Source organism: Brassica rapa, chromosome A01 (genome assembly GCF_000309985.2).
Source record: "Brassica rapa cultivar Chiifu-401-42 chromosome A01, CAAS_Brap_v3.01, whole genome shotgun sequence".
NCBI lineage: Eukaryota > Viridiplantae > Streptophyta > Magnoliopsida > Brassicales > Brassicaceae > Brassica > Brassica rapa.
The window spans coordinates 14,850,766-14,878,076 of NC_024795.2; the positions used below are offsets into that span (position 1 = coordinate 14,850,766).

General features: G+C 37.5%; 4 protein-coding genes and 1 pseudogene across 6 annotated transcripts; 4 read left to right on the forward strand and 1 right to left on the reverse strand.

Annotated features, from left to right (window-relative positions):
• The first annotated feature begins 542 nt into the window (after positions 1-542).
• Positions 543-3,335, forward strand: LOC103873807 (AAA-ATPase ASD, mitochondrial). Its single transcript, XM_009152209.3, has 2 exons — positions 543-1,325; positions 1,605-3,335. Exon 2 carries the CDS (start codon positions 1,616-1,618, stop codon positions 3,122-3,124), a length of 1,509 nt encoding a protein of 502 aa, XP_009150457.1. The 5' UTR covers positions 543-1,325; positions 1,605-1,615; the 3' UTR covers positions 3,125-3,335.
• Positions 3,336-6,112: 2,777 nt separating this feature from the next.
• Positions 6,113-9,304, forward strand: LOC103873797 (protein TOC75-3, chloroplastic). Its single transcript, XM_009152197.3, has 6 exons — positions 6,113-7,379; positions 7,483-7,704; positions 7,800-7,907; positions 8,004-8,195; positions 8,278-8,781; positions 8,861-9,304. Exons 1-6 carry the CDS (start codon positions 6,207-6,209, stop codon positions 9,098-9,100), a joined length of 2,439 nt encoding a protein of 812 aa, XP_009150445.2. The 5' UTR covers positions 6,113-6,206; the 3' UTR covers positions 9,101-9,304.
• Positions 9,305-9,633: 329 nt separating this feature from the next.
• On the forward strand, positions 9,634-11,990 carry LOC103874431 (annotated as a pseudogene).
• A 139-nt stretch (positions 11,991-12,129) lies between these two features.
• On the forward strand, positions 12,130-13,993 carry LOC103873789 (UDP-glycosyltransferase 76E11). The gene is made up of 2 exons (XM_009152191.3): positions 12,130-12,883; positions 12,964-13,993. The coding sequence occupies exons 1-2, from the start codon at positions 12,403-12,405 to the stop codon at positions 13,854-13,856; spliced, it is 1,374 nt and encodes a 457-aa protein (XP_009150439.1). The 5' UTR covers positions 12,130-12,402; the 3' UTR covers positions 13,857-13,993.
• LOC103873783 (transcription factor LUX) lies at positions 12,566-16,228 on the reverse strand. Of its 3 annotated transcripts, XR_004455367.1 has the most exons (3): positions 15,205-16,219; positions 14,482-14,657; positions 12,566-13,007 (listed from the first exon to the last, which is right to left on the reverse strand). XR_004455367.1 is itself a non-coding variant. In XM_009152183.3 (2 exons), the coding sequence occupies exon 1, from the start codon at positions 16,074-16,076 to the stop codon at positions 15,219-15,221; it is 858 nt and encodes a 285-aa protein (XP_009150431.1). In that variant the 5' UTR covers positions 16,077-16,219; the 3' UTR covers positions 14,303-14,657; positions 15,205-15,218. The 3 variants fall into 3 exon arrangements, 2 of the variants coding, with proteins under 2 accessions (XP_009150431.1, XP_033140945.1); XM_009152183.3 differs by lacking the exon at positions 12,566-13,007 and having other exon boundaries at positions 14,303-14,657; XM_033285054.1 differs by lacking the exons at positions 12,566-13,007; positions 14,482-14,657 and adding an exon at positions 15,080-15,144 and having other exon boundaries at positions 15,175-16,228.
• Between the last annotated feature and the right edge of the window lie 11,083 nt (positions 16,229-27,311).

A 27,311-nucleotide genomic window follows, 5' to 3' on the forward strand; every position in this document is an offset into this window, starting at 1 on the left:
CCCGAACTCTTACCCTTACATGTAGTCTATAATATGATCACAGATAAAAACATAAATATGATTACAAAAAAATACATATATGATACAAGGAAAGACACAAGTATATATGAAACTTGATTTATTTAATATACTTACAAAAATAATCTATTCTATTAAATTCATATCATACAAAAATATAATTATACAAACACACAAACATATAAATTATATTAGACAAAAAATTTAAAAACAAAATATATACCCGCCCGTCAATATCTAGTACATTATTATTATACACAAAAAAGTCCAATCTAGAGATTTTTGGTAAATTGTTGCTTAACTCCAACCCTCGTAGTATAGCTGTTATTTTGGATTGGAGTAATGAAGTGAACACCGAGTAAATTGTTCGTGTGTTCTTTACGTTTTGGACTTTTTCCTAACTGAGTGCAAATCAAGAAATGAGAAACTTCACAAAATAAATAAAACAATATTAGTAATTCGTAGAAAAATATTTCGTAGTAAGAAAAAGAGTATTAAACCACAAGATGGGTTGACTCTTACAATGTCGGTCTAAAGTTATGAATTGCCATAAGGCAATTTAAAAATTATGCCATTATATATAGTTAATCTAAAGTTATAAAAAAAATCAAATACAAAAATAACTTAAGTTTTGATAAACGATGTAATTCAATCAATTATTTATAAAATTAGTAAATTTTAAACAGTAAAAATAGTTTTACTATATTTATTTCTACAAAACCCATAAAAAAATTTGTATTGTCAAATATTTCAATCATTGTTGTGTCAGGTAATAACAAAACGATCTTTTTTATGTGGCATGCTAGACGGAAATATTTTTTTGAAAAATTACAACTTTGAGAAATTTCTCATGTGTTTTTAATAGGGTTTCTAACTTTTTCTGGCATCGAAATTTTTTAGTTCCACAAACAAATTATCACAAATCATTGTTTTAAAGAAATTTCAAGATTCCGAACATGATGTTCTTAGGATATTATAACTAAAAACGTTTAACAAATATTTTTCTAAGTTTAATATTGTCAATTTTATTTATTTATACATTAATAAGACAATTTTTTTTTAAGTACTGGATGCCATAATTAATGGTTGGGTGGCTGGCTATTCCTCTGGGGGCGGCTCTAACTAATCTTACATGTGTCATGGTAGTCTTCGTGTCTAAGATTTTATTTCATCGTTCTTCTGTTTTCTTAGTTGATAAGGTTCTATTTTAAAAATTATTTTTATCATCTACCAAGTGTTCTCAAATGGTCATCCAACAGGTCATCACATATGTAATGGACGGGGATGGACATTTTGACAATTTCATGGTAGTTTCTTAATTATATTTTATCAGAATTGTGCGGTATATACATATCTAAAACCCCTCTCTCTTTCTTTTTTTTTTTTTTTTTTTGAAACATCCCCTCTCCCCTCTCCTCTCTCTTTCTATATACATAAAAGTCAAGAGTTGTGGTGAATCAAACTCAATTAAGTTTTTCAGTAAGCTCACCATTTCCTCTCTGATATATAGGTTCACGCCAAATCCAGCTTTGAAACCTTTCTTGCTTCCCAAGAAACCTAAATCAAAATCATTTTTTCTGAAACAGAGCTGCAAAAAATGGCAATAATGGGTGAAGTATGGACTAACATAGGGTCTGCTGTCGCAAGCCTCGTGTTCATATACACGATCTTCGAAAGATTCTTCCCTTATCATCTCCGTGAAAATCTCGAGCCCTTAGTGCAAAGGTTCATCAATCTTTTCTACCCGTACATACAGATAAAGTTCTTTGAATACAGCGGCGAACGGTTCGAGCGAAACGATGATTATGCAACGATCCAGAACTATCTCAGTAAAGACTCTTCTTCTCGAGCAAAGAAACTAAGGGCCAACACAAGCAAAGGAAGTAAATCTATTGTCCTTAGCATGGACGACCATGAAGAGATCACTGATGAGTTTAAAGGAGTCAAGGTTTGGTGGCAATCAAAGAAGCACCAAACCGATAGCCGGTCTATTTCCTATTTCCCTAAAACCGAGGAATCGAGATTCTACATCCTCAAGTTCCATGTACGTGACAGGCAAGTAATTACAAACAGGTATCTTGATCATATTAGAAAAGAAGGAAAGAAGATGGAGGTAAAGAACAGAGAGAGGAAGCTTTATTCGAACAATCCAAGCCAGAACTGGTCTGGCTATAATCAGACGAAATGGAGCCATGTCACTTTCGAGCATCCCGCGACATTTGATACTCTTGCTATGGAGAGTGAGAAGAAAGAAGAGATCAAGAACGATCTTACCAAGTTTAGTAATAGCCAAGATTGCTACAAGAGAATTGGGAAAGCTTGGAAGAGAGGATATCTCTTGCACGGTCCACCAGGAACTGGAAAATCAACTATGGTAGCTGCAATGGCCAATTTCTTGGATTATGATGTCTATGATCTTGAATTGACAACGGTTAAGGATAACACAGAGCTAAGGAGGCTATTGATTGAGACTTCAGGGAAGTCGATAATTGTTATCGAAGATATTGATTGTTCTCTTGATCTAACTGGTCAGAGAAAGCAGAAGAAGGAGGAGGAGGAAGACGACGAAGATGAGATTAGCCCAATTGAGAAGCAAATGAAGAAAGAAAAAAGTGAGGGTACAGGAAGCAAAGTGACATTATCAGGGTTATTGAATTTCATAGATGGGTTATGGTCAGCTTGTGGTGGTGAGAGGATCATTGTGTTCACTACTAATTTCATAGATAAATTAGATCCGGCTTTGATTCGTAAAGGAAGAATGGATAAGCATATAGAAATGTCGTATTGTGGCTTTGAAGCGTTTAAAGTGTTGGCAAGGAATTATTTGTATGCTGAGGAAGAAGGTGAGTTGTTTCAAGAGATTCAGAGGTTGCTTGAGGTAGAAAAAATCAAGATGACTCCAGCCGATGTGGGAGAGAATCTGTTGATGAAAACAGAACATGAAGCTAAAGAGACTTGTCTGAATCGATTGATCGTAGCGTTGAAGGAGGAGAAAGAAGAAGCAAAGAAGAGGGTTGAGGAAGAGGAGAAGAAGAAAGAAAAAGAGAAGGATATTAAGAGGAAGAGGAGAGATGATGATCAGAGGGAAAAGAAAGAAGATATATGAATTGCATATCCAGTATTTTTGGGGTGTGTAACTTTGAATATGCACAATTCTTACGTCATCTGTCTTAAATTATAATTCTATGTATTTAAGTGATCACTTGATTAATAATGATCTTTCGACTTTCTGATTCAATTTGTAATTAATCATATGGAAAGTAGACCCTGATCAGCCCTTAACATCCTTACTTCCTTAGTTATCCCCTGTTTCAGTATTCTTCTGTTTTGTTTCTTAACACTTGACGTTATTTACTTTTTGTGATTTAATTTAAAACTGTGATAAGCAAATATATAGATTACTTCTACGACCAGGAACATAACTATAGCTACATATAGGTGAATCATCTTAAAATATATTTGCTAGACCAAGAGGGCAATGAAGAAGTTAAGATGAATCATCTTAAGATAAATTATTGAATAAACTGGAAGTTGGAAGATTTCTCCTCTCGATCTTTCCAGCCACTAAGGGTTAGACTAGTTTTTTCTTTAACATCGCAAACGAAACCGGAGGAGAGGAAGCTTCTTCTTTAACCGATCATCATGACAACGATTGTAGTAGATCTATCTCAGATTTTCAATTTTAAAAAATCTATGTTTTCAGATCCAGTTACGAAAATAATAATTACCAAAACCATAAGATTTCAAAGAAAGATAAAGAAGAAGTTGAAGAAGATAGATAAAAAAGATGAAGAATGAAAAATAACATAGACCCTTATTTTATTGTTGTAACATTATTGATGACATGACAAATCTGAATTGATGACATGACATATGACATGGAAAATCGGTTAGTCAGCTGCCAAATGAATATATAACGCAGCCTAAATAAATCAGCCCTCATTTATAATGTAAGTCAGCCGAAACGTGGATACTATTTCAGTAATTAATTTTTCGCTAATAAATCAGTTGTAATTAGGATGAAAAATCTTAAGTCAGTCATATCGTCAAATAAATCAGCCGTCAAACAAATGATATTCTAGTAATTAATCTTTCGCTAATAAGTCAGCCGTAAATAAGCTGAGTTTACTATTAATCCATCCAATGACGGCTGATTAAATATAACTCAGCCGTAACAACATCTCATAAGTCGGCCGTAAATTCAATAACTCAGCCAGTCGATGTTCATTAACTCAGCCGTGTCTTAACTACAACTCAGTCAAATTTTACAAAAATCAAACCGCCTATGTAGAAGTCAGCCGTAACTTGTGTACGTAAGTCAACCGTTATCCCATAAATCAGCCAGATTTCTGTAAATCAGCCGTAACTAACGACTGATTTATGTTCTTAATTCAGCCATTTTCTCTTAAGTCAGCCGCGTTGTTTAATTCAGCTGCAACATAGCAATAACTCAGTCGTAACGACGTATATAGCTCTTTACGGCCGACTTAATGAAAACACATAACCAAATTTCTATGTGGCGCCGGGTTTTTGATTACTTGGCATTAAAAAATAATGATATTTTTGTAAATACGTTTTTTCTCATAACTTAAAAAAATGGCACGCTTGATATTTAAAAAAATACCAGTAATAAAAAAAAAGATATTTATGGTTCTAGTCAATTTTACTAAAATATTATATATTTGAGTAAACTTCCCATATAAAAATTGAACTTATGTGAATTTTATAATCACAAGCCAGATTAGCTATGTATCGAGACCCAACTTGTGACAGTTTTGTTTTTATTTTTATGCTGATAAAAGATATTTTCCTGAATTGTTTTCATCGTGAAAATCTGAACAATAAAAAAAGTTGCAGTTCATATACATCATCTTCCTCATCGTATCTTCACCTGCTTATCATTATTACATTCTATGTTGTTGTGGAGTTTTATGTAATTTCACATACCCTCTTTGCATGATTCTGTAAATACTTTTGAAAAACTACCATCTACCTAATTACCACTCTATCTATGTGTAAACACCCAAATGACTCTACAATTTATTCAATACTCATATGGGATGATTGGTAAGTGCTGTAGCTTTATATTTTTTGCTGTAGAATTTAATCTGTAGATTTATTTGCTGTAGCTTTCCTTGCTGTAGATTTCTAAAGCACTAATTTTTTGCTCTGGAAATAAAGCTCTCTACAGCCATATTTTGATTTTTCAGAGATTTTTTTGCTGTGAGTTTTTTAAGGAAAACAAAACTCGATTGGTTGACATATATAGCTGTAGACTAAATTTTGGCTGTCCAGAGCATCTACAGCCCCAACCAATCATCCCCGTAGTTATTTGTTTTCAAACAATTTTTTTTTCTTTTTGCTTAGAATTTTCAAACAATATTTCAATTTATCCAGTGCTTACAATTTCCTTACAATTTCAAACAACATACAATTTATTCAGTGCTCACAGTATTTGTTTGAACAGAAAACCAGAAGCAATCATTTATCGGATTTCTCAAATAAGTTTTGTTATCCATTCATTTTTCTCTTTGTTTTTTGTTAAAGGATCCTTTAGAACTTTTGTCTTGTTTTAAGAGTGACTTTAATTTACAAAAATAAAGATTGTAAAATAATTGTAACAAATATAATATAATATATTTTATTGTTTTCTTAAATGCAAAGAAAAATATCTAAAGTGGTTAATATAAGATATGAGCTTCGATTTTTTTAAAAATAAGAAAATGCTAATAATAAAAATAATAATTTATTGTAAAAATAGTATATGAAATATAAACGTTGTAAAATGATGTTCGAATAAGACACATAACAAAAACTGTTAGACAATTATACGATATATATAACATCAAATGTCCAAAAAATGACAAAAAATCCAGTATCAGTCAAATTCCAGTTTACCTTTATTATGCACTTTTACAAAAACAAGTTTTACCTTAATGGTTCCTAACTCTAAACACACGAGCGAAATGCCTCGATCACACATGCACAAACGTGTCTCTCAGCGGCTTTGTATCTTCTTGGTGAACATGCGTGCTATTTCGATGTAAGAAAAACGTCACGATGTTTGTCTGTAAATACCAAAAGGAAAATGACGTGTAAAGAAACTTGCGCAAAACCCAAACATAGCTTTTGCCGAAACCTCGGCATCTTCTCTCTGAAACCTTATCTTCGCTCTCCTCTTTCACGCCATGGCCGCCTTCTCCGTCAACGGCCAGCTTATCCCGGGCACCACAAGCTCCACTTCTATCTGTACCCGTCGGAAGCTCTTATCTCTCCCCTCTTCTGGCCTCCCCCGTATCTCCTCGCTGTCTCCTCGCGTCCCATCCATAAAATGCAGTAGTAGCCGAGATACAGAAGCCCCTCCAAAGGACCTCCTCCTTAAAAACCTAGCCAAATCTCTCGCCGTCGCCTCTGTCTCCTCCGCTGCGTCCTTCTTCCTTTTCCGAATCTCGAATCTTCCGTCGTCGTTTCTAAGCAGCGGCGGAGGAGGAGGAGGAAGAGGAGGCAATGGAAATTTCGGCGGGGGAGGCGGCGGCGGTGGAGACGGAGGATTTTGGGGGAAATTGTTATCTCCAGCGCCTGCTGTTGCCGACGAGGAACAGTCACCGGATTGGGATTCTCACGGCTTACCGGCGAACATCGTAGTTCAATTAAACAAGCTAAGCGGGTTCAAGAAGTACAAGGTCTCCGACATTGTCTTCTTTGATCGGAGGAGACAATCCACGATCGGCACTGAGGACTCCTTCTTCGAGATGGTATCGATCCGGCCAGGTGGAGTCTACACCAAAGCTCAATTGCAGAAGGAGCTCGAAACCCTAGCTACTTGCGGTATGTTCGAGAAAGTCGACTTGGAAGGGAAGACCAAGCCCGACGGAACCTTAGGAGTCACCATCTCCTTCGCGGAGAGCACGTGGCAGTCCGCAGATAGGTTCAGGTGTATCAACGTCGGTCTAATGGTTCAGTCGAAGCCAATTGAGATGGATGCAGACATGACGGATAAAGAGAAGCTTGAGTATTACAGGAGCTTGGAGAAGGATTACAAGCGGAGGATGGATAGGGCCAGGCCGTGTTTGTTGCCTGCGCCTGTGCATGGCGAGGTGATGCAGATGTTGAGGGATCAAGGGAAAGTCAGTGCGAGGTTGTTGCAGAAGATTAGGGACCGTGTTCAGAAGTGGTACCAGGATGAAGGGTATGCTTGTGCTCAGGTTGTGAATTTCGGGAATTTGAACACTAAGGAGGTTGTCTGTGAAGTTGTGGAAGGAGACATCACTCAGGTGGTTATTCAGTTTCAAGACAAGCTTGGTAATGTCGTTGAAGGTAACACTCAGGTTCCTATCGTGCGCAGGGAGTTGCCAAAGCAGGTATCTGTCTCAACTCTCACAAAGCTTCCCATTTTGAGACATGTTATGGTTGATCTCATTTGTTATGTTAGTGTTGGTGATAGTATCTATGTTTTGTTGATAGCTTCGCCAAGGCTATGTTTTCAATATTGAAGCTGGGAGACAAGCTCTGAGGAACATCAACTCGCTAGGGTTGTTCTCTAACATTGAAGTGAATCCACGCCAAGATGAGAAAAACGAAGGGGGCATTATCGTTGAGATCAAACTGAAAGAGCTCGAACAGAAGTCAGCTGAAGTCAGTACTGAATGGAGTATAGTTCCTGGACCTGGAGGCGCTCCCACTCTGGTTTGAATCCTTCCTTACTGGAATAAGTACAGATTTGATTGGTTTTAATAAAACATTGTAATTGATTTTACTTTGTTATTGTTTATATGCATCAGGCCTCATTCCAGCCAGGTGGGTCTGTTACTTTCGAACATCGAAACATCCAGGGTCTTAACAGGTCTCTCATGGGGTCAGTGACCACTAGCAACTTCTTGAATCCTCAGGTACATTTTGGCATGCTTACATATTTGACTAATATCTACCTTACCTTAGCTTGTTTTCTTGACACCATATTTATCACTGCTTCTGCGTGCCTGCAGGATGATCTTTCGTTTAAGCTCGATTATGTACATCCATATCTGGACGGTGTTTACAATCCTCGTAACCGTACATTCAAAACAAGCTGCTTCAACAGCCGCAAACTTAGCCCTGTGTTCACTGGAGGACCAGGTGTTGACGAAGTACCACCAATTTGGGTTGATCGAGCTGGAGTGAAAGCTAACATAACTGAGGTAAGCTTGCCAATACTCTGTGGCGTAGTCCTCGTGTTCTGTCCTACAGAATATTTTTAATCAAACATATTCTTTCTTGCAGAACTTCACCCGTCAGAGCAAGTTTACATATGGGCTTGTGATGGAGGAGATAACAACTCGAGATGAAAGCAGCCACATCGCTGCAAATGGTCAGAGACTACTACCTAGTGGAGGAATCAGTGCTGATGGACCTCCGACAACTCTCAGCGGTACCGGTATTGACCGGATGGCCTTTCTACAAGCCAACATCACCCGTGACAACACCAAGTTTGTCAACGGGGCTGTTGTTGGAGAGAGGAACGTGTTCCAGGTGGATCAAGGATTGGGTATTGGAAGCAAATTCCCCTTCTTCAACCGTCACCAATTGACGTTGACAAGATTCATTCAGCTTCAGCAGGTGGAAGAAGGCGCTGGGAAGCCACCCCCACCGGTTCTAGTTCTTCATGGACACTATGGTGGTTGTGTTGGCGATCTTCCAAGCTACGAAGCCTTTGTTCTTGGAGGTCCTTATTCTGTCCGTGGCTACAACATGGGGGAGCTCGGTGCGGCCAGAAACATCCTCGAGGTAAAACAGCAAACACCACGAAACTAAAACACTCGACAAAAACATAAGTCTCTGATTTTGTTTGTTTCATGAGTTGCAGCTTGGTGCTGAGATTAGAGTACCTGTGAAGAACACGCATGTGTATGCATTTGCTGAGCATGGGAACGATTTGGGAAGCTCCAAGGACGTGAAAGGGAACCCAACAGCAGTGTATAGGAGAATGGGACAAGGTTCATCATACGGTGTAGGAGTGAAGTTAGGTCTGGTACGAGCTGAGTATGCTGTAGATCACAACAATGGAACTGGTGCTCTGTTTTTCCGGTTTGGAGAGAGGTATTAAGGTAACGAGAAGTAAGTTCGTGTAACTCACTTTAGGCTTTGCCATTTTTCTCTTTAAGGATTTGTTCAAGCCCTTGTGCATTTTTTTTTCTTTTTTTTAGTGGATTCTAAATCTTTTTTTTTTTGGTTCCCTTTCAAATAATTGTTTAATGTTAAGAGTTTTACTTGTGTTGTTAAGTTATGCTGAGAAGTTTCTTCATCCTTTTACTTCATTGTTTAAGGTTTTAAGTGCAAGTGAGGGAATACGTTGAGCTTCTTAAGATTAATTTTTGAGAAGAAAATTTTATAATTTGATTATAAGTTTAATCCGCGCTTAACTTTTCTAGTAGTTGACAAATGAGAATCTATATGGGTACTATATCACGTCTGCTTGGCTTTATCTTATAAAATTACCAGCAGGAGATGGGTCATAGAATAGTAGGAGGCAACAAAATTTGATAAGTGTCAATACAAAGATCCACAAAGTCGGCTTCATGGCTAGCAAGGTTGACCACAAAAGAAACAAAGAATATCTTATTTGGAGATCTTTCAATTCGATTTGAGATGGTTGATGCGATCACTGGATTCATTGTCGGAAAGATGGGCGTGATATGCCATTGTGCGTATACACGAGGAAGAGAAGAGATAAGAAGAGTAATGAGAAGAAAGAAGATGATCCGAAGGAAGATGAGCTGGCACTAGCTGTTGAAAATGGCGGTTAGAGTTGTTATGAACATTTGTATTTGGGCCTTTGTATATATAAGAGGATCCAGAGTTAATAAGAGGATTATGGAAGTTTTGGCTTAGGCCTACTTTGTTTAAAAATTGTATTGGCTTGATTTTCGGTTTGAGATCAAGAGAGGGTGGTTGGGCGGTTATTGAATATAATACACCTATTCTCTATCAAATTGATGTGGCTTTGAGCGATCTGGACCTGACAACCGCGACGACGAGATGAAGAAGGCATTACGAAATCAGAGTGACGATGATCCGGTGACGCTGGAATCACTGGCCAAGACGTTGCGCGATCACACGGCAGCGCAATTTGAGATGAACAGTGAGTTTGGCGCTGCGATTTGTTCGTCGGAAGAGAAGACGATGTCGAAGATCTGGAGAAGAAATCGATCGATCGTTACGACGAATTGCAAGCGAAGATGGATTTGAATTTCGAGAGATTGTGTGAATTGATCGCGAAGAAAGGATTCGAAAACGGTGGAAGTTACGGATCCAAGTCCTCCACTGTATCGTCATCCCAACTATCAGGTACAAAATCTAAACTCAGAATCTGGCCGTAGTTCTAGGATGGAGGAAGGACATGAGAGAAATACGGGGAATGATAGTAGAGATAGTTTGCTGAAACGTGTGGGATTTCCTTCGTTCTCTGGTGATGATGCTTATGGCTGGTTTGCGTTAGCTGAGAGATATTTTAGAATTGGAGGTTATGATGGAAGGAAGAAGTTGGAAATTGTGTCTGTGAGTCTTGCAGGTGATGTCTTGAGTTGGTTTAATAGTGAAGTTCAGAGAAGCAATTTCACGAGCTGGCAGGAATTCAAAGACGGTTATAGCAAGATTCAGCAGAGAGAAGCTGCGTGATCCGAGCCAACCGTTCTTTGCAGTTAAACAAACTGGGAAGATTGCTCAATACACTCACAAGTTTGAAGACCTTTCTACTTAGGTCAGTAGGTTGACTGATACACAGCGAGAAGGGATCTTCATGAATGGTTTGTCTCCAAAGATGCGTGAAGTGGTGAATATGAGTAAGCCTCTAGATCTGCCAGACCTGATTGCTACTGCTTATCAGATGGAGAACAGCTCTTTGTATAAAATGGTTTGTCATCTTCACCACTACAAGTGCTACAAATCATGCAGCACGATGCGTTCTCAGCAAACTCAATGCCGAGAGGTTCTTCTCCGACATAGGAGGTGCCTAAACTAAAAGCGTAATAACTCATCTAAGATCAATCGTTTCACTAACAATGGTTTCTTTTTAATTTGCAGATCCAGAAGTGCAAAACAAGGTGGTTGAAAATTTGTATCCATTAAGATACAAACACCTACGACCTTCAGGACTTGGACCATTAGAGCCACATCTGGAGATGCGTCGGGAAATACTCAACAAAAGAACAGCTTTCGCTTTCATCATAAACACGTCAAGCTGTCTAGAGACATTGTCTCTGTCTTGGCTGCAACAAGAACTCAAAATTCCAGTGTACCTCTTAGGCCCTCTTCACATTACAGCTTCAGCGCCTTCCAGTTTATTGAAACAAGACAGGAGCTGCATTGAATGGCTGAACAAGCAGCAACCGAGGTCAGTCATATACATAAGCATGGGAAGCATGGCTCACATGGAAACCAAGGAAGTTGTGGAGATGGCGTGGGGGTTGTCTAATAGCAACCAACCATTCTTATGGGTCACGGAAGCGGTTCTATCTCTGGTCCCGATTGGATAGAGACATTTCCAGAGGAACTGCAAAAGACGGTGTCAGAAAGAGGATACATTGTGAAATGGGCACCGCAGATAGAAGTACTTGCGCATCCTGCAGTGGGGGGGCTTCTGGAGCCACTGTGGATGGAACTCAACGCTCGAGAGCATTGCGGAAGGAGTTCCAATGATTTGCAGGCCTTTTCATGGCGAGCAGTTGTTAAACGCTATGTATATAGAAAGCGTCTGGAGTGTAGGAATTAAGCTTGAAGGTGAAGTTGAAAGAGTAAAGGTCGAGAGAGCTGTGAAAAGGTTGATTGTGGATGAAGAAGGTGCATGCATGAGGGATAGAGCTCGTCTTCTAAAAGACAGTGTGAGAAATGGAGGCTCCTCATATACTGTACTGGATGAGCTCGTCAAGTACTTGGAGACTGACTAAGAAGCTGCACTTCATGTATTACAATAGATCACTGAATGATTGGTTCATCAGGAACAAAAAAAACAGACCAGTGAATGTTTTGATCAAATAAAATTCGTGAAGTACATGGTTTTCTTTTAAATCCAATTTTTTTTTTAAAAAAAAGCAATTCAAATCAATTATGAGTCTCTTTTGGCAGTTTGCCTATTATGGAATTGTTGTATTGAAGAAAAATAAATAATTTTACATGAAGACAAAGAAGACAAAGAGGACCAAGAAGTAAGAAGCAACTTTGATTTTGTCTCTGATTTCTCTAACAAGATAAAGAGATGCAACCGCCTTATCGTACTGACATATACATCATACACCACATGCCTATAGAGCCCACAAGCCTGAAAATATGATGTTTACATGGAGAAGATACTTCTTTCATTAAAACTCGTAGGGGAGATTACTTTTTAGTTGTTCTTACAGGAAAAAAAAAATGGAGGAAAAGCGAGCGAGGAAAAGGCTAGTGTTGGTTCCAGTTCCAGCTCAAGGACATATATCTCCAATGATGCAACTTGCCAAAACTCTTCACTTGAAGGGTTTCTCAATCACCGTTGCTCAGACCAAATTCAATTACTTTAACCCTCCAGATGACTCCACTGACTTTCAGTTTGTCACCATTCCAGAAAGCTTACCGGAGTCTGAATTCAAGAATCTAGGGCCAATACGGTTTCTGCATAAGCTCAACAAAGAGTGTCAGGTGAGCTTCAAGGACTGTCTGAGTCGGTTGTTGATGATACAACAAAGTCATGAGATCGCATGTGTCATCTACGACGAGTTCATGTACTTTGCTGAAGCTGCAGCCAAAGAGTTTAACCTCCCAAACGTTATTTTCAGCACCACAAGTGCCACTGCTTTTGCTTGCCGATCTGAATTCGAAAAACTCTATGCAGAAAATGCCCTGGTTCCCTTCAATGGTATTCTAAAACTCCTCTGTTTCTATTTTCACTAGTGTCTATAATCTCTAACCGCATGGTTCTTGACCTTTTTTTTGCAGAACCCAGAGAAGAACAGAACGAGCTAGTGCCAGAGTTCCATCCCCTGAGATACAAAGACTTTCCGGTGTCACGGTGGGCATCATTAGAAGGCATAATGGAGATCTATAGGAATACAGTTGATAAACGGACAGCTTCTTCTGTTATAATCAACACGACAAGCTGTCTAGAGAACTCATCTCTGTTGTGGCTGCAACAACGTCTAGAAATCCCAGTGTACCATGTAGGCCCTCTTCACATGGTGGCCTCGGCTCCTACAAGTCTGCTTAAAGAGAACAAGAGCTGTATTGAATGGTTGAACAAACGAAGTCAAAACTCTGTGATATTTGTAAGCTTGGGAAGCTTAGCTTTGATGGAAATCAACGAAGTGATGGAAACAGCTTCGGGGTTAGGTAGTAGCAACCAACACTTCTTGTGGGTGATTAGGCCAGGGTCAATACGTGGGTCGGAATGGATAGAGTCATTGCCTGAAGAGTTTAGTCAGATGGTTTCAGATCGAGGTTACATTGTGAAATGGGCACCGCAGAAGGAAGTACTTGCTCATCCTGCAGTAGGAGGGTTTTGGAGCCATTGTGGATGGAACTCGACACTAGAGAGCATCGGGGAAGGAGTTCCAATGATCTGCAAGCCGTTTTCTGGTGATCAAAAGGTGAATGCCAGGTACTTGGACTGTGTTTGGAAAATTGGAGTTCAAGTGGAGGGCGATTTAGACAGAGGAGCGGTGGAGCGAGCTGTGAAGAGGTTAATGGTGGGCGAGGAAGGAGAGAACATGAGAAAGAGGGCCGTTAGTTTGAAGGAGAAACTAAAAGCCTCTGTCAGAAGTGGAGGTTCTTCACACAACTCGCTAGAGGAGTTTGTAAACTTCTTCAAGACTGTGAAACAAATTAGGAACTAGTATCTACATAACTCACCATGTATTGCCAGTGAAATGGACAGTTAAAAAAGCTTATGCTGAAGAAAGCAATGGATAAATAGTGACTTGTGTTGTTATTACGAAATAAATGTACTTTTCTATTCCAGAAGAATCTTACTTTTCAACAATAAAATCAAACGGGGGACACTAGTGTAATGTGAGGATAAGGTTGTCACTGAATGTGTGATGTGCAGAGAATAGTATATTGCTGGAGATTAATGTTTCTTTATAAAAGTATGATCATCTATTGGAGAGGAAAAGGTAATTAGATTATTATCTAAATCTCAAAGTAGAACCATACGTAGCTAAAACCAATAAGATATGTTAGACAGTAGACATGCTTTTGTTGTAATGTCACTTTCTCCCTATTGTTCGAAGTTAATTGGCTCTCTAATCCAATGAAAGGTTATTACTTGAAAAAATAATAGTCGTCTTAAACTGATATAAATATATATATATATATATATATAAGGTAGATAAACACAAAGACTGTGTCTGACGCCATCGCAAGAAGAAATAAACAGTTAACAATGCTGAGAAATACGACAGACGCTCTCTTGAGTATCTTTTTAGGGTGTGACTACAAAGAGTAAGGAAAGAGACTTACCTCAAATTACAATATAGAAATCAGTAGATGAAACTAGTCAGAGGTCTTCATGTATGCATTGTGCTCCAACAATAGTCATTGGTCTAGTTTCGACATGATGGGTTGTCTGAACAGCTGATCTCCTATGTATGATGCAATGATGACGATGGGCTTAGAAAAAAACTCGTAAAAAGATCCTGTAACAATAATCAAGAAAGATCAAGGCTTGTAAAGATGCAGGAGTATTCTAGAACGGTGTACCTAAATCTGACCATACTACCTGAAGACATGAACTTCGCTGAGAGGATTAAAAAATAGGGAAGATAATAAACTCACTCTTGAGTTATTATTACCAGCAATTACAAATGATTTACACGCAGGAATGGTTTAATTTACCAAAAGCATAGCGAAACTATCACTATTGTTACAATATCTATAATCAAACTAGAAGAGTACAGCACTTGTGCTACACAAACATATGGCTTTAAGAACAGTTTATACTTCCCAAAGATGAACCGACTCTGTTCTGAATTATATATTAAGTCTCAAACTCCCATGAGAGCATGTTTTCGACTTGGTTGATGTTAGTTATGACAAAAATTAAAATGCAGAGAACAAGTCGACTGAAAAAGACCAAAGACTTTATTGTATTACCATTTATATATAGCAAAGACAGAAGAAACTTGATTAGTTTCAATATTAACTGTACTTAAAAAGACAGAAATTTGTAAACACAAAGCTGACCTATTAAATTCATTTTAATTCTCATTAGCGCTTCCACCCCCGACAGGAGGATAAGAGGCCATGGATCCGAACTTGTTCTGCTGCATCATATATGGATTTGCAGGTGCGCCACTTCCGCGATGATGGTTCTGATGATAAGGATCATGAGCGTGATTCTGGTGATGATACCCTTGCATACCCATATGGTGCGCATAGACTGGCATCTGCATCATCGAGGGCGCTCCGGCAGATGCACTCCCTTGGTCTTGGAAGCTCTGCGGAGGCACAGGGGTTGAGGAGAAGAGCTTATCGGAAGAAGAGGGACCTTCCGAAGTGAATCCCTGCATCCGTTTGAGGTAGAGCCTGTACTTCTGGAGGTGGGACGCGACGTTCTCTCGAGTCAATCCTTGGACGTTCATCAGCTGCATGATCGTCTTCGGCACTGCGTTTTTAATCCCTAAGTGAGCCACAACATCCACGAATCTCTTGTGCAGCTGCGGCGTCCACACCAAACGCGCCCGTTTCAGTTCAGTTCCCGAATCTCCTTCCTCCTCCGATATCTTTTGTTTCTTGGAATCCGACCCGGGACTGCTCGATCCTACTCGATCTTCCTCCTCCTCCTCCGCCGCCGCGACGCCGAGGTTGGTGGACGAAGAGGTGTTGGGACCGGAAGATCCGCCGCGCAGCGACGAGAAGGTCGTCTCCGAAGCACGATTCACGTCCTGGATGGTACGGCTCTTCTCCGGGGTTATGCTGAAAGCCATCGCGAGATTCGAAGGGACAAGAGAGTACGAGAGCGACGCCAAATCTTCGTCGCTTGGTAGCCCCTTCTCCCATTCCATTACCCTCTCTCCGTCGCCCGAAACATCCTTCATCCTCACTTCCTCTCCCATCGATGAGATCTCGCAAGATTGAAATTTCAAAGGAGAGGAAATATATTTTTCCAGGAAAGAAAAAGACAAGAAAAGCAAAAGCAAAAAGATAAAAGAAAAGTACACTATCTAATTCCAGATGGGTTTTTATCTTAGTGCCAACGTGGACGAGTTAGCTAGATATTTTTGATCTTCTAAATATCTCCCACCGAACACGTCATGAGAGCAAGTTTTGTAACACTAGTCGCGACATAGGTGATTAAACACAAGACGAAACTACCAAATTAACACCCACGTGGATAAGAAGTTAAGCTAACTCCGTGGGTTTTTAAGTAATTTACTATTTACTTTCAAGTTGCCTTTGTGGGGCCCGGGAGAGAAAGTGGGAATAGCCGGTGTGTTCGGCCAGCTGGAGAGGAAAAAGAGGAGAAAGATTCGGTGATTAGTGTTGACACGAAATAAGAAATCGTACCCGTTGGATCATGGTTTAGATATTTATAGAAGCGTCTAAGGATCAATCTAACGGCACAGACTAGCAACTACGTCATGATTTATTTTTCCGGTTAAATTTGGAACTCTACACATGAGTTGATAAAATACTCTAATTAACATTATTTGATAATTGATTTGCTTGGGTCAGAGTTGACCGGATTGACCGGTTGGTTTAAATCAATTCCAATCTGGTCAAGGGTTGACCGGCTTGGGTCAGAGTTGACCGGATTGACCTTTGACCAGCGTGTTGATTTTTCCGTAAACCTTGACTAAATCCGTTTTAAACCGTCCGAAAGCCGTTCTGAGTCGAATGTCACCCTGATTTCAGATTTGGAGTCTATTTGAGCAGCTGGAGTTCATAGATACCATTTTTCTCAATTGCTAAGGGGAGAGTCTATTTTCGAACTTCTCGTACACGGCTTAGGACTTCGAATAAGTATAACTTATTTCTAATATGTTTTGTCTACTTGAAATCGAGTCTGTCATTGCTTGTTTAGTTATTAGGTTCTTTGCTTAAACTGGAATTAGGTTGTTAAAGGATTCAACATTGATTGTTTCACTTAATGAAAATGCTTAGCTAGGATTGTTTTTGTGTGGAGACGGATACAGAGACGGACTTCTATATGCCGGATTGTGTGAGGTTATGGCCAACTATAGTCGACCGGTTGAGCTGTAGCCTGGAAGTGTCGATAAATCGTCCACGGGCGGTGTCCGAGCACTATCTCGAGCTGTGTTATGTTTTTTGCCTGTTAGTGGGCGGCGAGTGCGCGGCTCGCTAGGATCATTGCTTGTTGCTTGGGTACTTTAGGTGCCGTGTTTGGCATGTATTAGAATTAAATTATATTTATAAGGAGTGTTATGTCCAGGCCCACGGACTTCGGAGTAGCATCCCATACCTCATTGAGTGATTCCCTTGTCGCTCACCCCTCACTCTCCCCCTTTCATGTGAGACCAAACAGCAGGAGTGATTATCGGACATGTGCTATTGGGCTTTTGGGCTTTTATTGCTTTTATCGCTTTTATTGTTATCAGGCCTTTAGGCCTTTGGACTTTTATCCTTTATGTTATATCCTATTTCAGACTTTCGGATTTATGTTGTAGTTTATTTCGGATTTATGTTGTTACCGGTATTTGCGGTTTGGACCTTATGGTATTGTATTTGATCCGATATTATTATATGGAGTTTATTATTATTTCAGTATTTATTATTATGTTATTTTTCGCATTCATACTATTTTGAGAAAACCGGGTGTTACAATTTTTGGTATCAGAGCGGGGTTTCGTCCCGGCTCCGACCCGGGATGGCGATTTTTGGAGACTCGGTTTTATTCGGTTTAAACGTTTTAGACGATTTCAAAATATTTTCGTGGATTTGGGAATTTTGAAAATGAAAATAAATAGCACATTTCTGTTCGATATCACTTTTCCTTAAATGTTGGTATCAAAAGTTCAGCGTAAGTTAACATTTCGCTTTCCTTTCAGATGCTGCCAAAGAGAAGAGCCACCCGTGCCCAGACCGCCAGAGCTGTTTGAGACGATGTAGATGAGCATGATCAGCCCGCGGTTCCACAGCCCGCTGCTCCACCGATTGATCATGAGGCCATGAGACAGATGGTTCAGGATTTCGCTAGACATGCCGCTCAGGAGGCAGTTCAGCAGATTGCCCAGGAGGCAGCCAGGCAGGCCGCTCAGGAGGCTGCCCGAGTAGCTGCTCAGGAGGTTGCTCGTCAGATGGCTGCAGTTCAGCAGGCTCCTCAGGTTCAGGTGCAGCAGGGTCCGCAGATTCGGGTTCAGCAAGTTCTACCGGTTCAGGTCCAGCAGGATCAGCAGATTCCTGCTCAGCATGATCATCAGGATCCCGTTCAGCAGGTTCCCCTTCCTCAGGTTCCACTGCAGCAGGGTCCAGCTCAACAGTTTGCTCATGGTGTTCAGGATCTACCACCACCACCACCGCGACCTCATGTTTACCCGGTTTATGATGAGAGGTTCTACAGGTTGACGTGTCAGATGAGGAACATGAATATGGAGCATTTTAGTGAGACAGTGGATGTTGTAGTTGCACATGATTGGAAGTTAGCCTTGCAACGGAAGCTGGAGATTATTGAGTATCCACCAGAGTTGTCGCTCAGATTGACTATGCAGTACCTTCGTGGGGATGCTCTTATATGGTGGGAGGGAATACGATTGAGTCATTTTGGGCCAGAGAGGCTTACCTTTGCTGACTTCATTCGTGAGTTCGATAGGAAAGTATGGATATGAAGAAATGCGAGTTCGAGCATGTAATCCAGGGAGAGATGTCTATCAGGGAGTATGAGGTTGTGTTTAACCAACTTCGCAGATTTGCTGGAGTGGGCATTTCAGAGGAAGACTTGATCAGGAAGTTTTTGAGTGGGATGCGAGTGGAGATTCGCAACAGGTGTCGTGTAGTCACTTACCACAGATTGGGAGATTTGGTGGAGAAAGCTGCCGAGCAGGAGGCAGGCTTGGCGGAGGAGCAGAAACTTGCCAAAGCAGTTCAGGTTAAGTCTGGGAAAACTCCAGAGTCTCAGAGGAAAGCAGGGGACCCGTCGAGATTACCGATATGTCCTCGTTGCCATCGCAGTCACAGTGGGCAGTGTATGAGGTGTCTTATTTGCGGTAAGATGGGACACATTGCGAAGTTTTGTCGGGTTAAGCCATTGGATACGCCACCAGTCAGACAGATTGCAGCACCAACAACACCAGCAGCGGCACATGTCTGCTTTGGCTGTGGTCAGCTAGGTCACTTCATAAGAGATTATCCAAGGAGGGGCAATGCGACACTTCCACCACCACCGAAGCGTCTAGCCATCGCTCCACGTGTGTTTGCGGTTGGACATCCTCAGGGAGCTGAGCCAATAGCAGGTATGAGACTTTTCCATACTTGTTTGTATTTGAATATTTTGGTTCGTGGTTGTCATGTGTAGTTAGTAAAAACCTCGTGTAGGATCGGTTTCGGTTGGAGGAGAGTCAGCTTATACCTTATTCGACACGGGAGATTCTCATAGTTTTGTGAATCCGCGCTTAGTCCAGTCTTGATCTTTTCGCGGTGTCTTCGAACCTAAGGCTAAGCAGATACAGACTGCCGCCACAGAGAAGTTGTGAGCAGTTTGCATTCATCACAATGTACCAATTATTCTTGGAGGAGTTGAGTTGCTCGGAGATTTGACGGAGTTGGAGATGAGCTTCTACGATGTGATACTTAGGATAGATTGGTTGTCGTGATATCGAGTAGTCTTGGATTGTCCGAAGGCAAAAGTTAATATCCTTAGAGAAGAAGGAAAGATCATTTACTAGGGCATTCAGACACACCAGGAAATTCATATCGTCTCCATGCTGCATGCAGAAGAATTATTGGAGGGTGGAGCAGAGGGATTTTTCACAACCATTTCGATGGTTAAGGAGGACGATCAGCAGCTGCATGATATTCCAGTGGTTGCCGAGTATGAGGATGTTTTTGAGGCTTTACAAGGGCCACCACCAGCTAGAGTGGACATTCTTATGATAGAAGTAGAGCCAGGAGCAACACCAGTTTCACGAGCTCCATACCGTCTCGCACCAACTGGGATGATAGAGTTAAAGAAGCAGTTGGAGGAGCTAGCTGATAAGGGGTTTATCAGACCGAGTACGTCACCGTGGGGAGCACCAGTGTTGTTTGTGAAGAAGAAAGATGGGAGTTTTAGTAAATCGATCATATCCTCCTAACCATTGAAAATTTCGTGCATGCAAGACCACCATCGTGTTCCTCTCACCGAGACGAAGCCGTAGCCACCAACCACGCCGCAATCGGAGCCTGGACAAAACTGTATGCACCGTCCGAAGTTTCGACGTCCGAGCGCGTGTCGTCCACGCGCCGCGGGAATCGTCTCCGACCGCCGTTCGCCGGAGCCGCCGTGACCGGCAACCATCCGTTCGCTGCCGAGAAGTTGCCGCCGCGTCGCCGTCGTTGATTTTCCGGTAAGCCGCCGCCGGTGACTATTGTCGGTGACTCCCCGGCGACTCGCCAACTCGGCCGAGTCAACCCGGTGAGTCAACTCGGTGACTCGGTTAACCATTGGTTTGACTGATTTAAATTGATTTAAGGTTGGTTAGGTTAACCGCCGGTTAAAATCAATTGGATTTCGGTTAGGATAAACCGGTTAGATAGATTATTTAATTAATTAATCAATTGATGGTTAAGGTAAACCGGATGATCCAATTGGAATTGATTTTGGTTGAGTAAAACTGGTTGGTTTAAATCAATTCCAATCTGGTCAAGGGTTGACCGGTTTGGGTCAGAGTTGACCGGGTTAATCTTTGACCAGCGTGTTGACTTTTCCGTAAACCTTGATTAAACCCGTTTTAAACCGTCCGAAAGCCGTTCTGACTCAGAATGTCGCCCTGATTTCAGATTTGGAGTCTATTTGAGCAGCTGGAGTTCATAGATACCACTTTTCTCTATTGCTAAGGTGATGGTCTACTCCCGAACTTCTAGTGCACGACTTAGGGCTTCGAATAAGTATAACTTATTTTCTAATATGTTCCGTCTGCTTGAAATCGAGTCTTTCATTGCTTGTTTAGTTATTAGGTTCTTTGCTTAAACCGGAATTAGGTTGTTAGAGGATTCAACATTGATTATTTCACTTAATGAAAATGCTTAGCTAGGATTGCTTTTGTGTGGAGACGGATACAGAGATGGACTTATGTATGCCGGATTGTGTAAGGTTATGGCCAACTATAGTCGAACGATTGAGCTGTAGCCTGGTAGTGTCGATAAATCGTCCATGGGCGGTGTCCGAGCACTATCTCGAGCTGTGTTATGTTTTTGGCCTGTTAGTGGGCGGCGAGTGCGCACCTCGCTAGGATCATTACTTGTTGCTTGGGTACTTTAGGTGCCATGTTTGACATGTATTAGAATTAAATTATATTTATTCGGGTCTACGAACTTCGGGATAACATCTCATACCTCATTAAGCGATTCCCCTGTCACTCACCCCTCACTCTCCCCCTTTCAGGTAAGACTGACGAGCAGGAGTGATTATCGGACCGGTGCTATTGGGCGTTTGGGTTTCTATCGCTTTTATCGTTATCAGACCTTTAGGCCTTTGGACTTTTATCGTTTATGTTATTTCCTATTTCAGACTTTCGGATTTATGTTGTAGTTTATTTCAGATTTATGTTATTACCGATATTTGTGGTTTGGACTTTTTGGTATTATATTTGATCCGATATTATTATATGGAATTTATTCTATTTCAGTATTTATTATTATGTTATTTTTTGCATTTATACTATTTTGAGAAAACCGGGTGTTACATTTCGATTGGAAGGTTAGGAAGGAAAAAATCTGGAGACTGAAGATCACAGAGGTATAAGGAAAAAGGTATGTCGTTCTGTGATCTAAAATTCGGCCGTTTCACAAATTATGCGGATGAGAATACATTAATCGGAGGTATACGTGGCAAGTTAGGGCTGATCGGCAAGATTAGGCGGTGGTCCGAGTTGAGTCCGCCTGAGTCGCGCATGTAAATACAAAACGGCGAGTAATAGGTTATTCGAATCGTTTCCGTTACAGTGGTTTTATAACTTATCAAATGAAGAAGAAGACCACGTGCTTTTAAGCAATTATTGATATATACTAGGTTAATACCCGCGCTACACCGCGGACAAAGATATTATATAAATTTTGTATTTTCACAGAATTAGTATTAATCTAATTTGATAATGTAATTTCTGCAGCTCTTGATAGTGTATCAAATTTGCTTAAACAATTTCAAAAAGCATACACACTAATATATATTATAAAAATTTATCCTATAATGATAAGAATTACTTTTTATGATTATTTTTTTATGATTAATATAGCATTTTTTGTAGAACAATTCTTCTAAATATATAGATCATTTTCAATTTTTGGTCACAAAAATATATCACAAGGAGGAAAATGACCAAAATATTTCATTTAATAGGTAAAAGGACCCTAACACCATAGATATATAAAAAATAAAATTAAAATAAATTAAAAAAATTAAAAAAATAATTTTTTGTTATAGTTTTAGATTATATGTTTTCAAATTCGAATTTTTTTTATAATTATTTTTTTGAAATTTTGTTTTTGCAATTCGAAAATAATTTTTGAAACTATTTTTAAATTTTTTATTTTTAATATTTATTTTTTCTTTTATAAAATTTTAAATCTCAATCTCAAATCTCCACTTTTAACTTTAAACTCTAAAATTTGAATTAATTAACCCTAGAGATATAAATGTATATTTAACTCTTTAATGAAACATTTTGATCATTTCAATCTTTAGAGTCTATATTTTTCATTTGTGACATAAACGTTTTTTAGTGATATCATAGTGTAATTCTCTTTTTTTGTCTGCCATTAACTATTATTTAATATCATTTTTTGTTATTATTTATTTTAAAATTATTAATTTTATAGTATTTACTTCTTTTAATTATTAAAAAAAAAAACATAAAATAAAAATTTATTTATAACTAAATCGGATTATAAATTGGTATTTCTTTACGATATGAAATTTGGATACATGGTTTACAATTAAAAATTGGTTACAATTACAAATTGGTTTATTAACTAAACCAATAGATTAAACCTAATTTAGCTGTCAAACAAAGCTCTTCTTCAACCTACGCCGTCAATCAGCCCCGCTTCAGTACCATCTCCGACGCTGCTGCTCTTCTTCGCCGACGCCGCCACTGCTCTTCTTCTTCGCCGACGCCGCTGCACTGTCTTCTCCGACGTCTGTCTGATGAGTCTCGAGGACGACGAGCTCGGCTCCGACCCCGCTGCTCTATCTTCTCCGACGTCTGACTCGTGAGTCTCGAGGACGACGAGCTCGGCTCCGACCCCGCTGCTCTGTCTTCCCCGACGCTGCTGCTCTGTCTTCTCTGACTGTCTGACGTGAGTCTCGAGGACGACAAGCTCGGAGAGTTTATGGAGATCCGGAGGGAGAGTGCTGCGGATCCCCTTCAGTCTGAGCTGGTTCCTCGTGACGCAGCTGCTCCCGTCTCATTGGACGTGTCCCATTTGCAATGGTTGGGGTTTGACCAGCCCACGTCTGAAAAAAATTGAGTAAGGAGAGGAGGAGACAGAGGAAGAGGAGGAGGAGGAGAAGAGATAGGTAATCTTCGTAATTTTTTTTTTCTCATTACGGCTGAGCGAAACTGATGTGGACGTACAAAATAATTAGATTGGTTACTCAACTTTTTTCATTTGATGACATGTCAATCCCACATCCATTATTTTGTTGATTTTCTCACAGACCCAATTATTTATTATTCTAGAGGTCCACTTAACCAAATAAACTATTAATATGATTCCTCATGCACTATTCACATGTTAATATAATTACATGTAAGATCGTATTATGAAAGATTAGATATGAGCTCGTGCGTTGCAATGGGTATTGTTAAATGTTTTAATTTAATAAAGAAATAAATAATTTTATTATACTTTTAGGATTATTTTTGCATATGATGTGTTAGATTTATTTTATAATTAAGAACTCGTTTTTACACATAAATTACAGTTAATATTTGTATTTTATAATCATAGTGCATATGCGGATTTTTATCAATTTTCTACTAAGTGCTAGAGAAAACACTTATACCTATAACTTTAAACACAACCCAACTCGAATTAAGAATTAGAATAAAAAAAATTGAAAGTTAAATAAGGTCAATCGAATTAATGACAACATCATTCACTTTCTTATTTAATAATTTAATATTTATTAAACTTATCTGATGCTTAATAATTTTCTTAATTCATTAATTTTTAATGATATATTTCCATAACAAAATTTTAATTAAAAATAAAGTATAAAAATATTACATAGTAAAAAAATGTAATAAGATGACGATTAAACTTGAATTTTTCAACAAAATGCATATAAAAATCACTGCAGTGACAATAATAATAATAATCTATTTCTTATGACCAAACATGAAAATATATATCAGACATGTGTATAATTTTCCTATGACCAAACATATATAAATAGCAATCATGAAGACATCCTATTTTTTATTTTTGTTAATTAAATAGTTTTAACATCATACTTGTCATCAAATTCTCCTTTTTAATTATTATTACATAATTTTACAATTTATTTTTGTTTAGATTTTGTTTAAAGGGATCCTTTTCATTTACAATCAAATATATTTATATATATCAAATACTCTTTTACATTTTTGTTTTAAGATTTTATGAAACAAAAATTACTATCATATAACCTTTTATAATTGTCTTCTGTTTAAAATTAAAAAAAAAATTGTTATCAAATAATTATTTCTAGTTACTAGTAAATAAATTTAAGAAATACTATTTATACAATTCGTATCTAAACTAATTTTAAACAGATTGAGTAATTTTTTAGTATCATGTTCATCAAATTCTCTCTTAAAAACATTACGAAGTAAATTATTACAATTTTATTTTGGTTAGAACTTAAAATTATGATACAAAACTCTTCTCTTTATGATTTTTTTAAAATATATCAAATATTCTCTTACAGTTTTTAAGGTTTTAAAAAAGAAAATTAATATTTATATGTTACATGTTTACCACTTTTATGGTAATACTTTTCATTTTTATCACCACTAATGAGACCTTTTCAAAAATACTTTCTTCATTAAGTGGCAAAAGACTCTTATGCCCTTGTTATTTATATATATAATAAGTCATTATTTAAATAAAAAAATTAAAAAACTAAAAAATAAAAAATAAAAAAAAATTGAAAATAAAAAATTAGAAAATATATAAAAACAATTATAAAAATTATAAAAAATATTAAAAAAATATATAAAAATGAATTTTTTTTATGTTTTCGAATTATAATTTTTCAAATTCGAACTTTTTTATAATTTTTTTTTTTTGAATTTCTTTTTTTTTGAATTTTTTTTTTGTTTTTAAATTTCTGTTTGAAAAACAAAAATTATGTTTGAAACTATTTTTTAAATTTTTATATATTTTTTAAGTATTTATATATTTATTAGAATCATAAATTTCACATTCCAAAAACCCTACCCACCCCTCAACTCTAAACCCTAAGTCTAGATTAGTTAACCCTAAGGGTATAATTGTATTTTAGCCTTCATTAAAAGTGAGGATAAAATTGGTTAGTGTAAACATGAAAAGTGGTACTCTGAATGTGGTATTTGTGGCAATTTCCTATTTTTTTTGGGATTTATAAAAATAAAATTACTATCATATAAGGGCAATTGTCAATAATAGCACCTTTTGAAGTTTATGTCTCAAAAATGACACTACAAAGAGAAAGTCACAAAAATGACATTCATTAAAGGGTAAAATATCTCTAATACCCTTGGTTTTAAATTAAATAAACAAATAAAAATAAAAATAAAAAAATAAAAAAATGAAAAAAGAAATTTTTTATAGTTTCAGATTATATGTTTTCAGAATCGAAATTTTTATAATTTTGTTTTTGAAATTTTTTTTCGAAATTTTTTTTTTTCAAATTTTCTTTTTATAATTTAAAAATTCTTTTTGAAACTGTTTTTAAAATTTTTATTTTTTATTTTAGTATTTATTTTTTATAAAATTTTAAACCCTAATTCCAAAACTCCACCCCTTAACTCTAAACCCTAAGGTTTTGAATTAATTAACCCAAGGAGTATAAATGTATATTTACCTCTTTAATGAAATCTATTTTTGTGACTTTGAGCCTTGAGTGCTACTTTGGGAACAAAAACTTGGTTTGGTGCTATCCTAGTCTTTTTCTCATCATATAATTACTTCCAGTTAATTAACTATTTTTAGAAGTTGCTATTTTCAAAATTTGTTTTTTCAATATCACTAATATTGTAACAATTTTTATTTTTTAATTAAATAATTTTTAGTATCATGTTTATCATTAAATTTTAAAAGTGAAAATTGCTATTAGACTTTTAATATTATATTTTGTAAGGATTCTTTTTTTTAAAAAGAAAAAAAATCTTATTTGGTCAAAATTAAAAAATAAATAATTATTTCACAAATATCTTTTATTTAGGATTTTAGAAAAAAAAATTTATTTTCACATAATGGTAGATTTTTATTGACACATTAGCATATAATTTTTTTATTGGCACATGTAACACACATATCGGGTGAAATATTTGAATTTATTTTGGTGTATAATTTTTTTAACACAAAATTACAATTTTATTTTATTTAGAATTTAAAAAAAGGAAACTTACTTATTTTATAATTATTTTTCTGTAATATTTTTCATTAAAAAAATTTCTTGTATTGGTAGGATAATATAATTTGTTTTTGTTTAAAATTTTTGTACAACTAATTTATTTTTAATAAAAAAAAATTTTAACTGATTTTATATTTTGTCTTATGCGTACAAAGACATATTTTTAATATTTTGCATATTCACACATACTCATGTATGACAGCACATCATAAGTGGAAAAAAATTGTGTTAGCATCATAAAATGTAATAAGATTATAAAAATTGAGTTTTATCAAGAAATTAAAATAAAATACTTAGGTTATACTTTTCTCGTAAGTAATATTTCGTTTTGTGAAAATAATATGTGGAAACTTAAACCTAAATATAGTTGTGAAATATTTGTAGTTATTTTTTGGTTTATAAATTTTTAACATACAATTACCTATAAAAAAAGGAAAGTATGTTATTTATGTTAAAATAATAGTAATACTTTTACAATTTTCTTTTGTTTAGGCTTTTAAAAAATAAATATTAATTATTTTATGGTTAGTTTTAC

Bases quoted from the DNA above. Each gene is read 5' to 3' on its own strand.
- LOC103873807 (XM_009152209.3), top strand. From the start codon at position 1,616: ATGGCAATAATGGGTGAAGTATGGACTAACATAGGGTCTGCTGTCGCA.
- LOC103873797 (XM_009152197.3), top strand. From the start codon at position 6,207: ATGGCCGCCTTCTCCGTCAACGGCCAGCTTATCCCGGGCACCACAAGC. The intron at 7,380-7,482 runs GTATCTGTCTCA...TTTTGTTGATAG, and splicing joins GCAGGGAGTTGCCAAAGCAG to CTTCGCCAAGGCTATGTTTT. The intron at 7,705-7,799 runs GTTTGAATCCTT...TATATGCATCAG, and splicing joins CTGGAGGCGCTCCCACTCTG to GCCTCATTCCAGCCAGGTGG.
- LOC103873789 (XM_009152191.3), top strand. From the start codon at position 12,403: ATGGAGGAAAAGCGAGCGAGGAAAAGGCTAGTGTTGGTTCCAGTTCCA. The intron at 12,884-12,963 runs GTATTCTAAAAC...TTTTTTTTGCAG, and splicing joins TGCCCTGGTTCCCTTCAATG to AACCCAGAGAAGAACAGAAC.
- LOC103873783 (XM_009152183.3), bottom strand. From the start codon at position 16,076: ATGGGAGAGGAAGTGAGGATGAAGGATGTTTCGGGCGACGGAGAGAGG.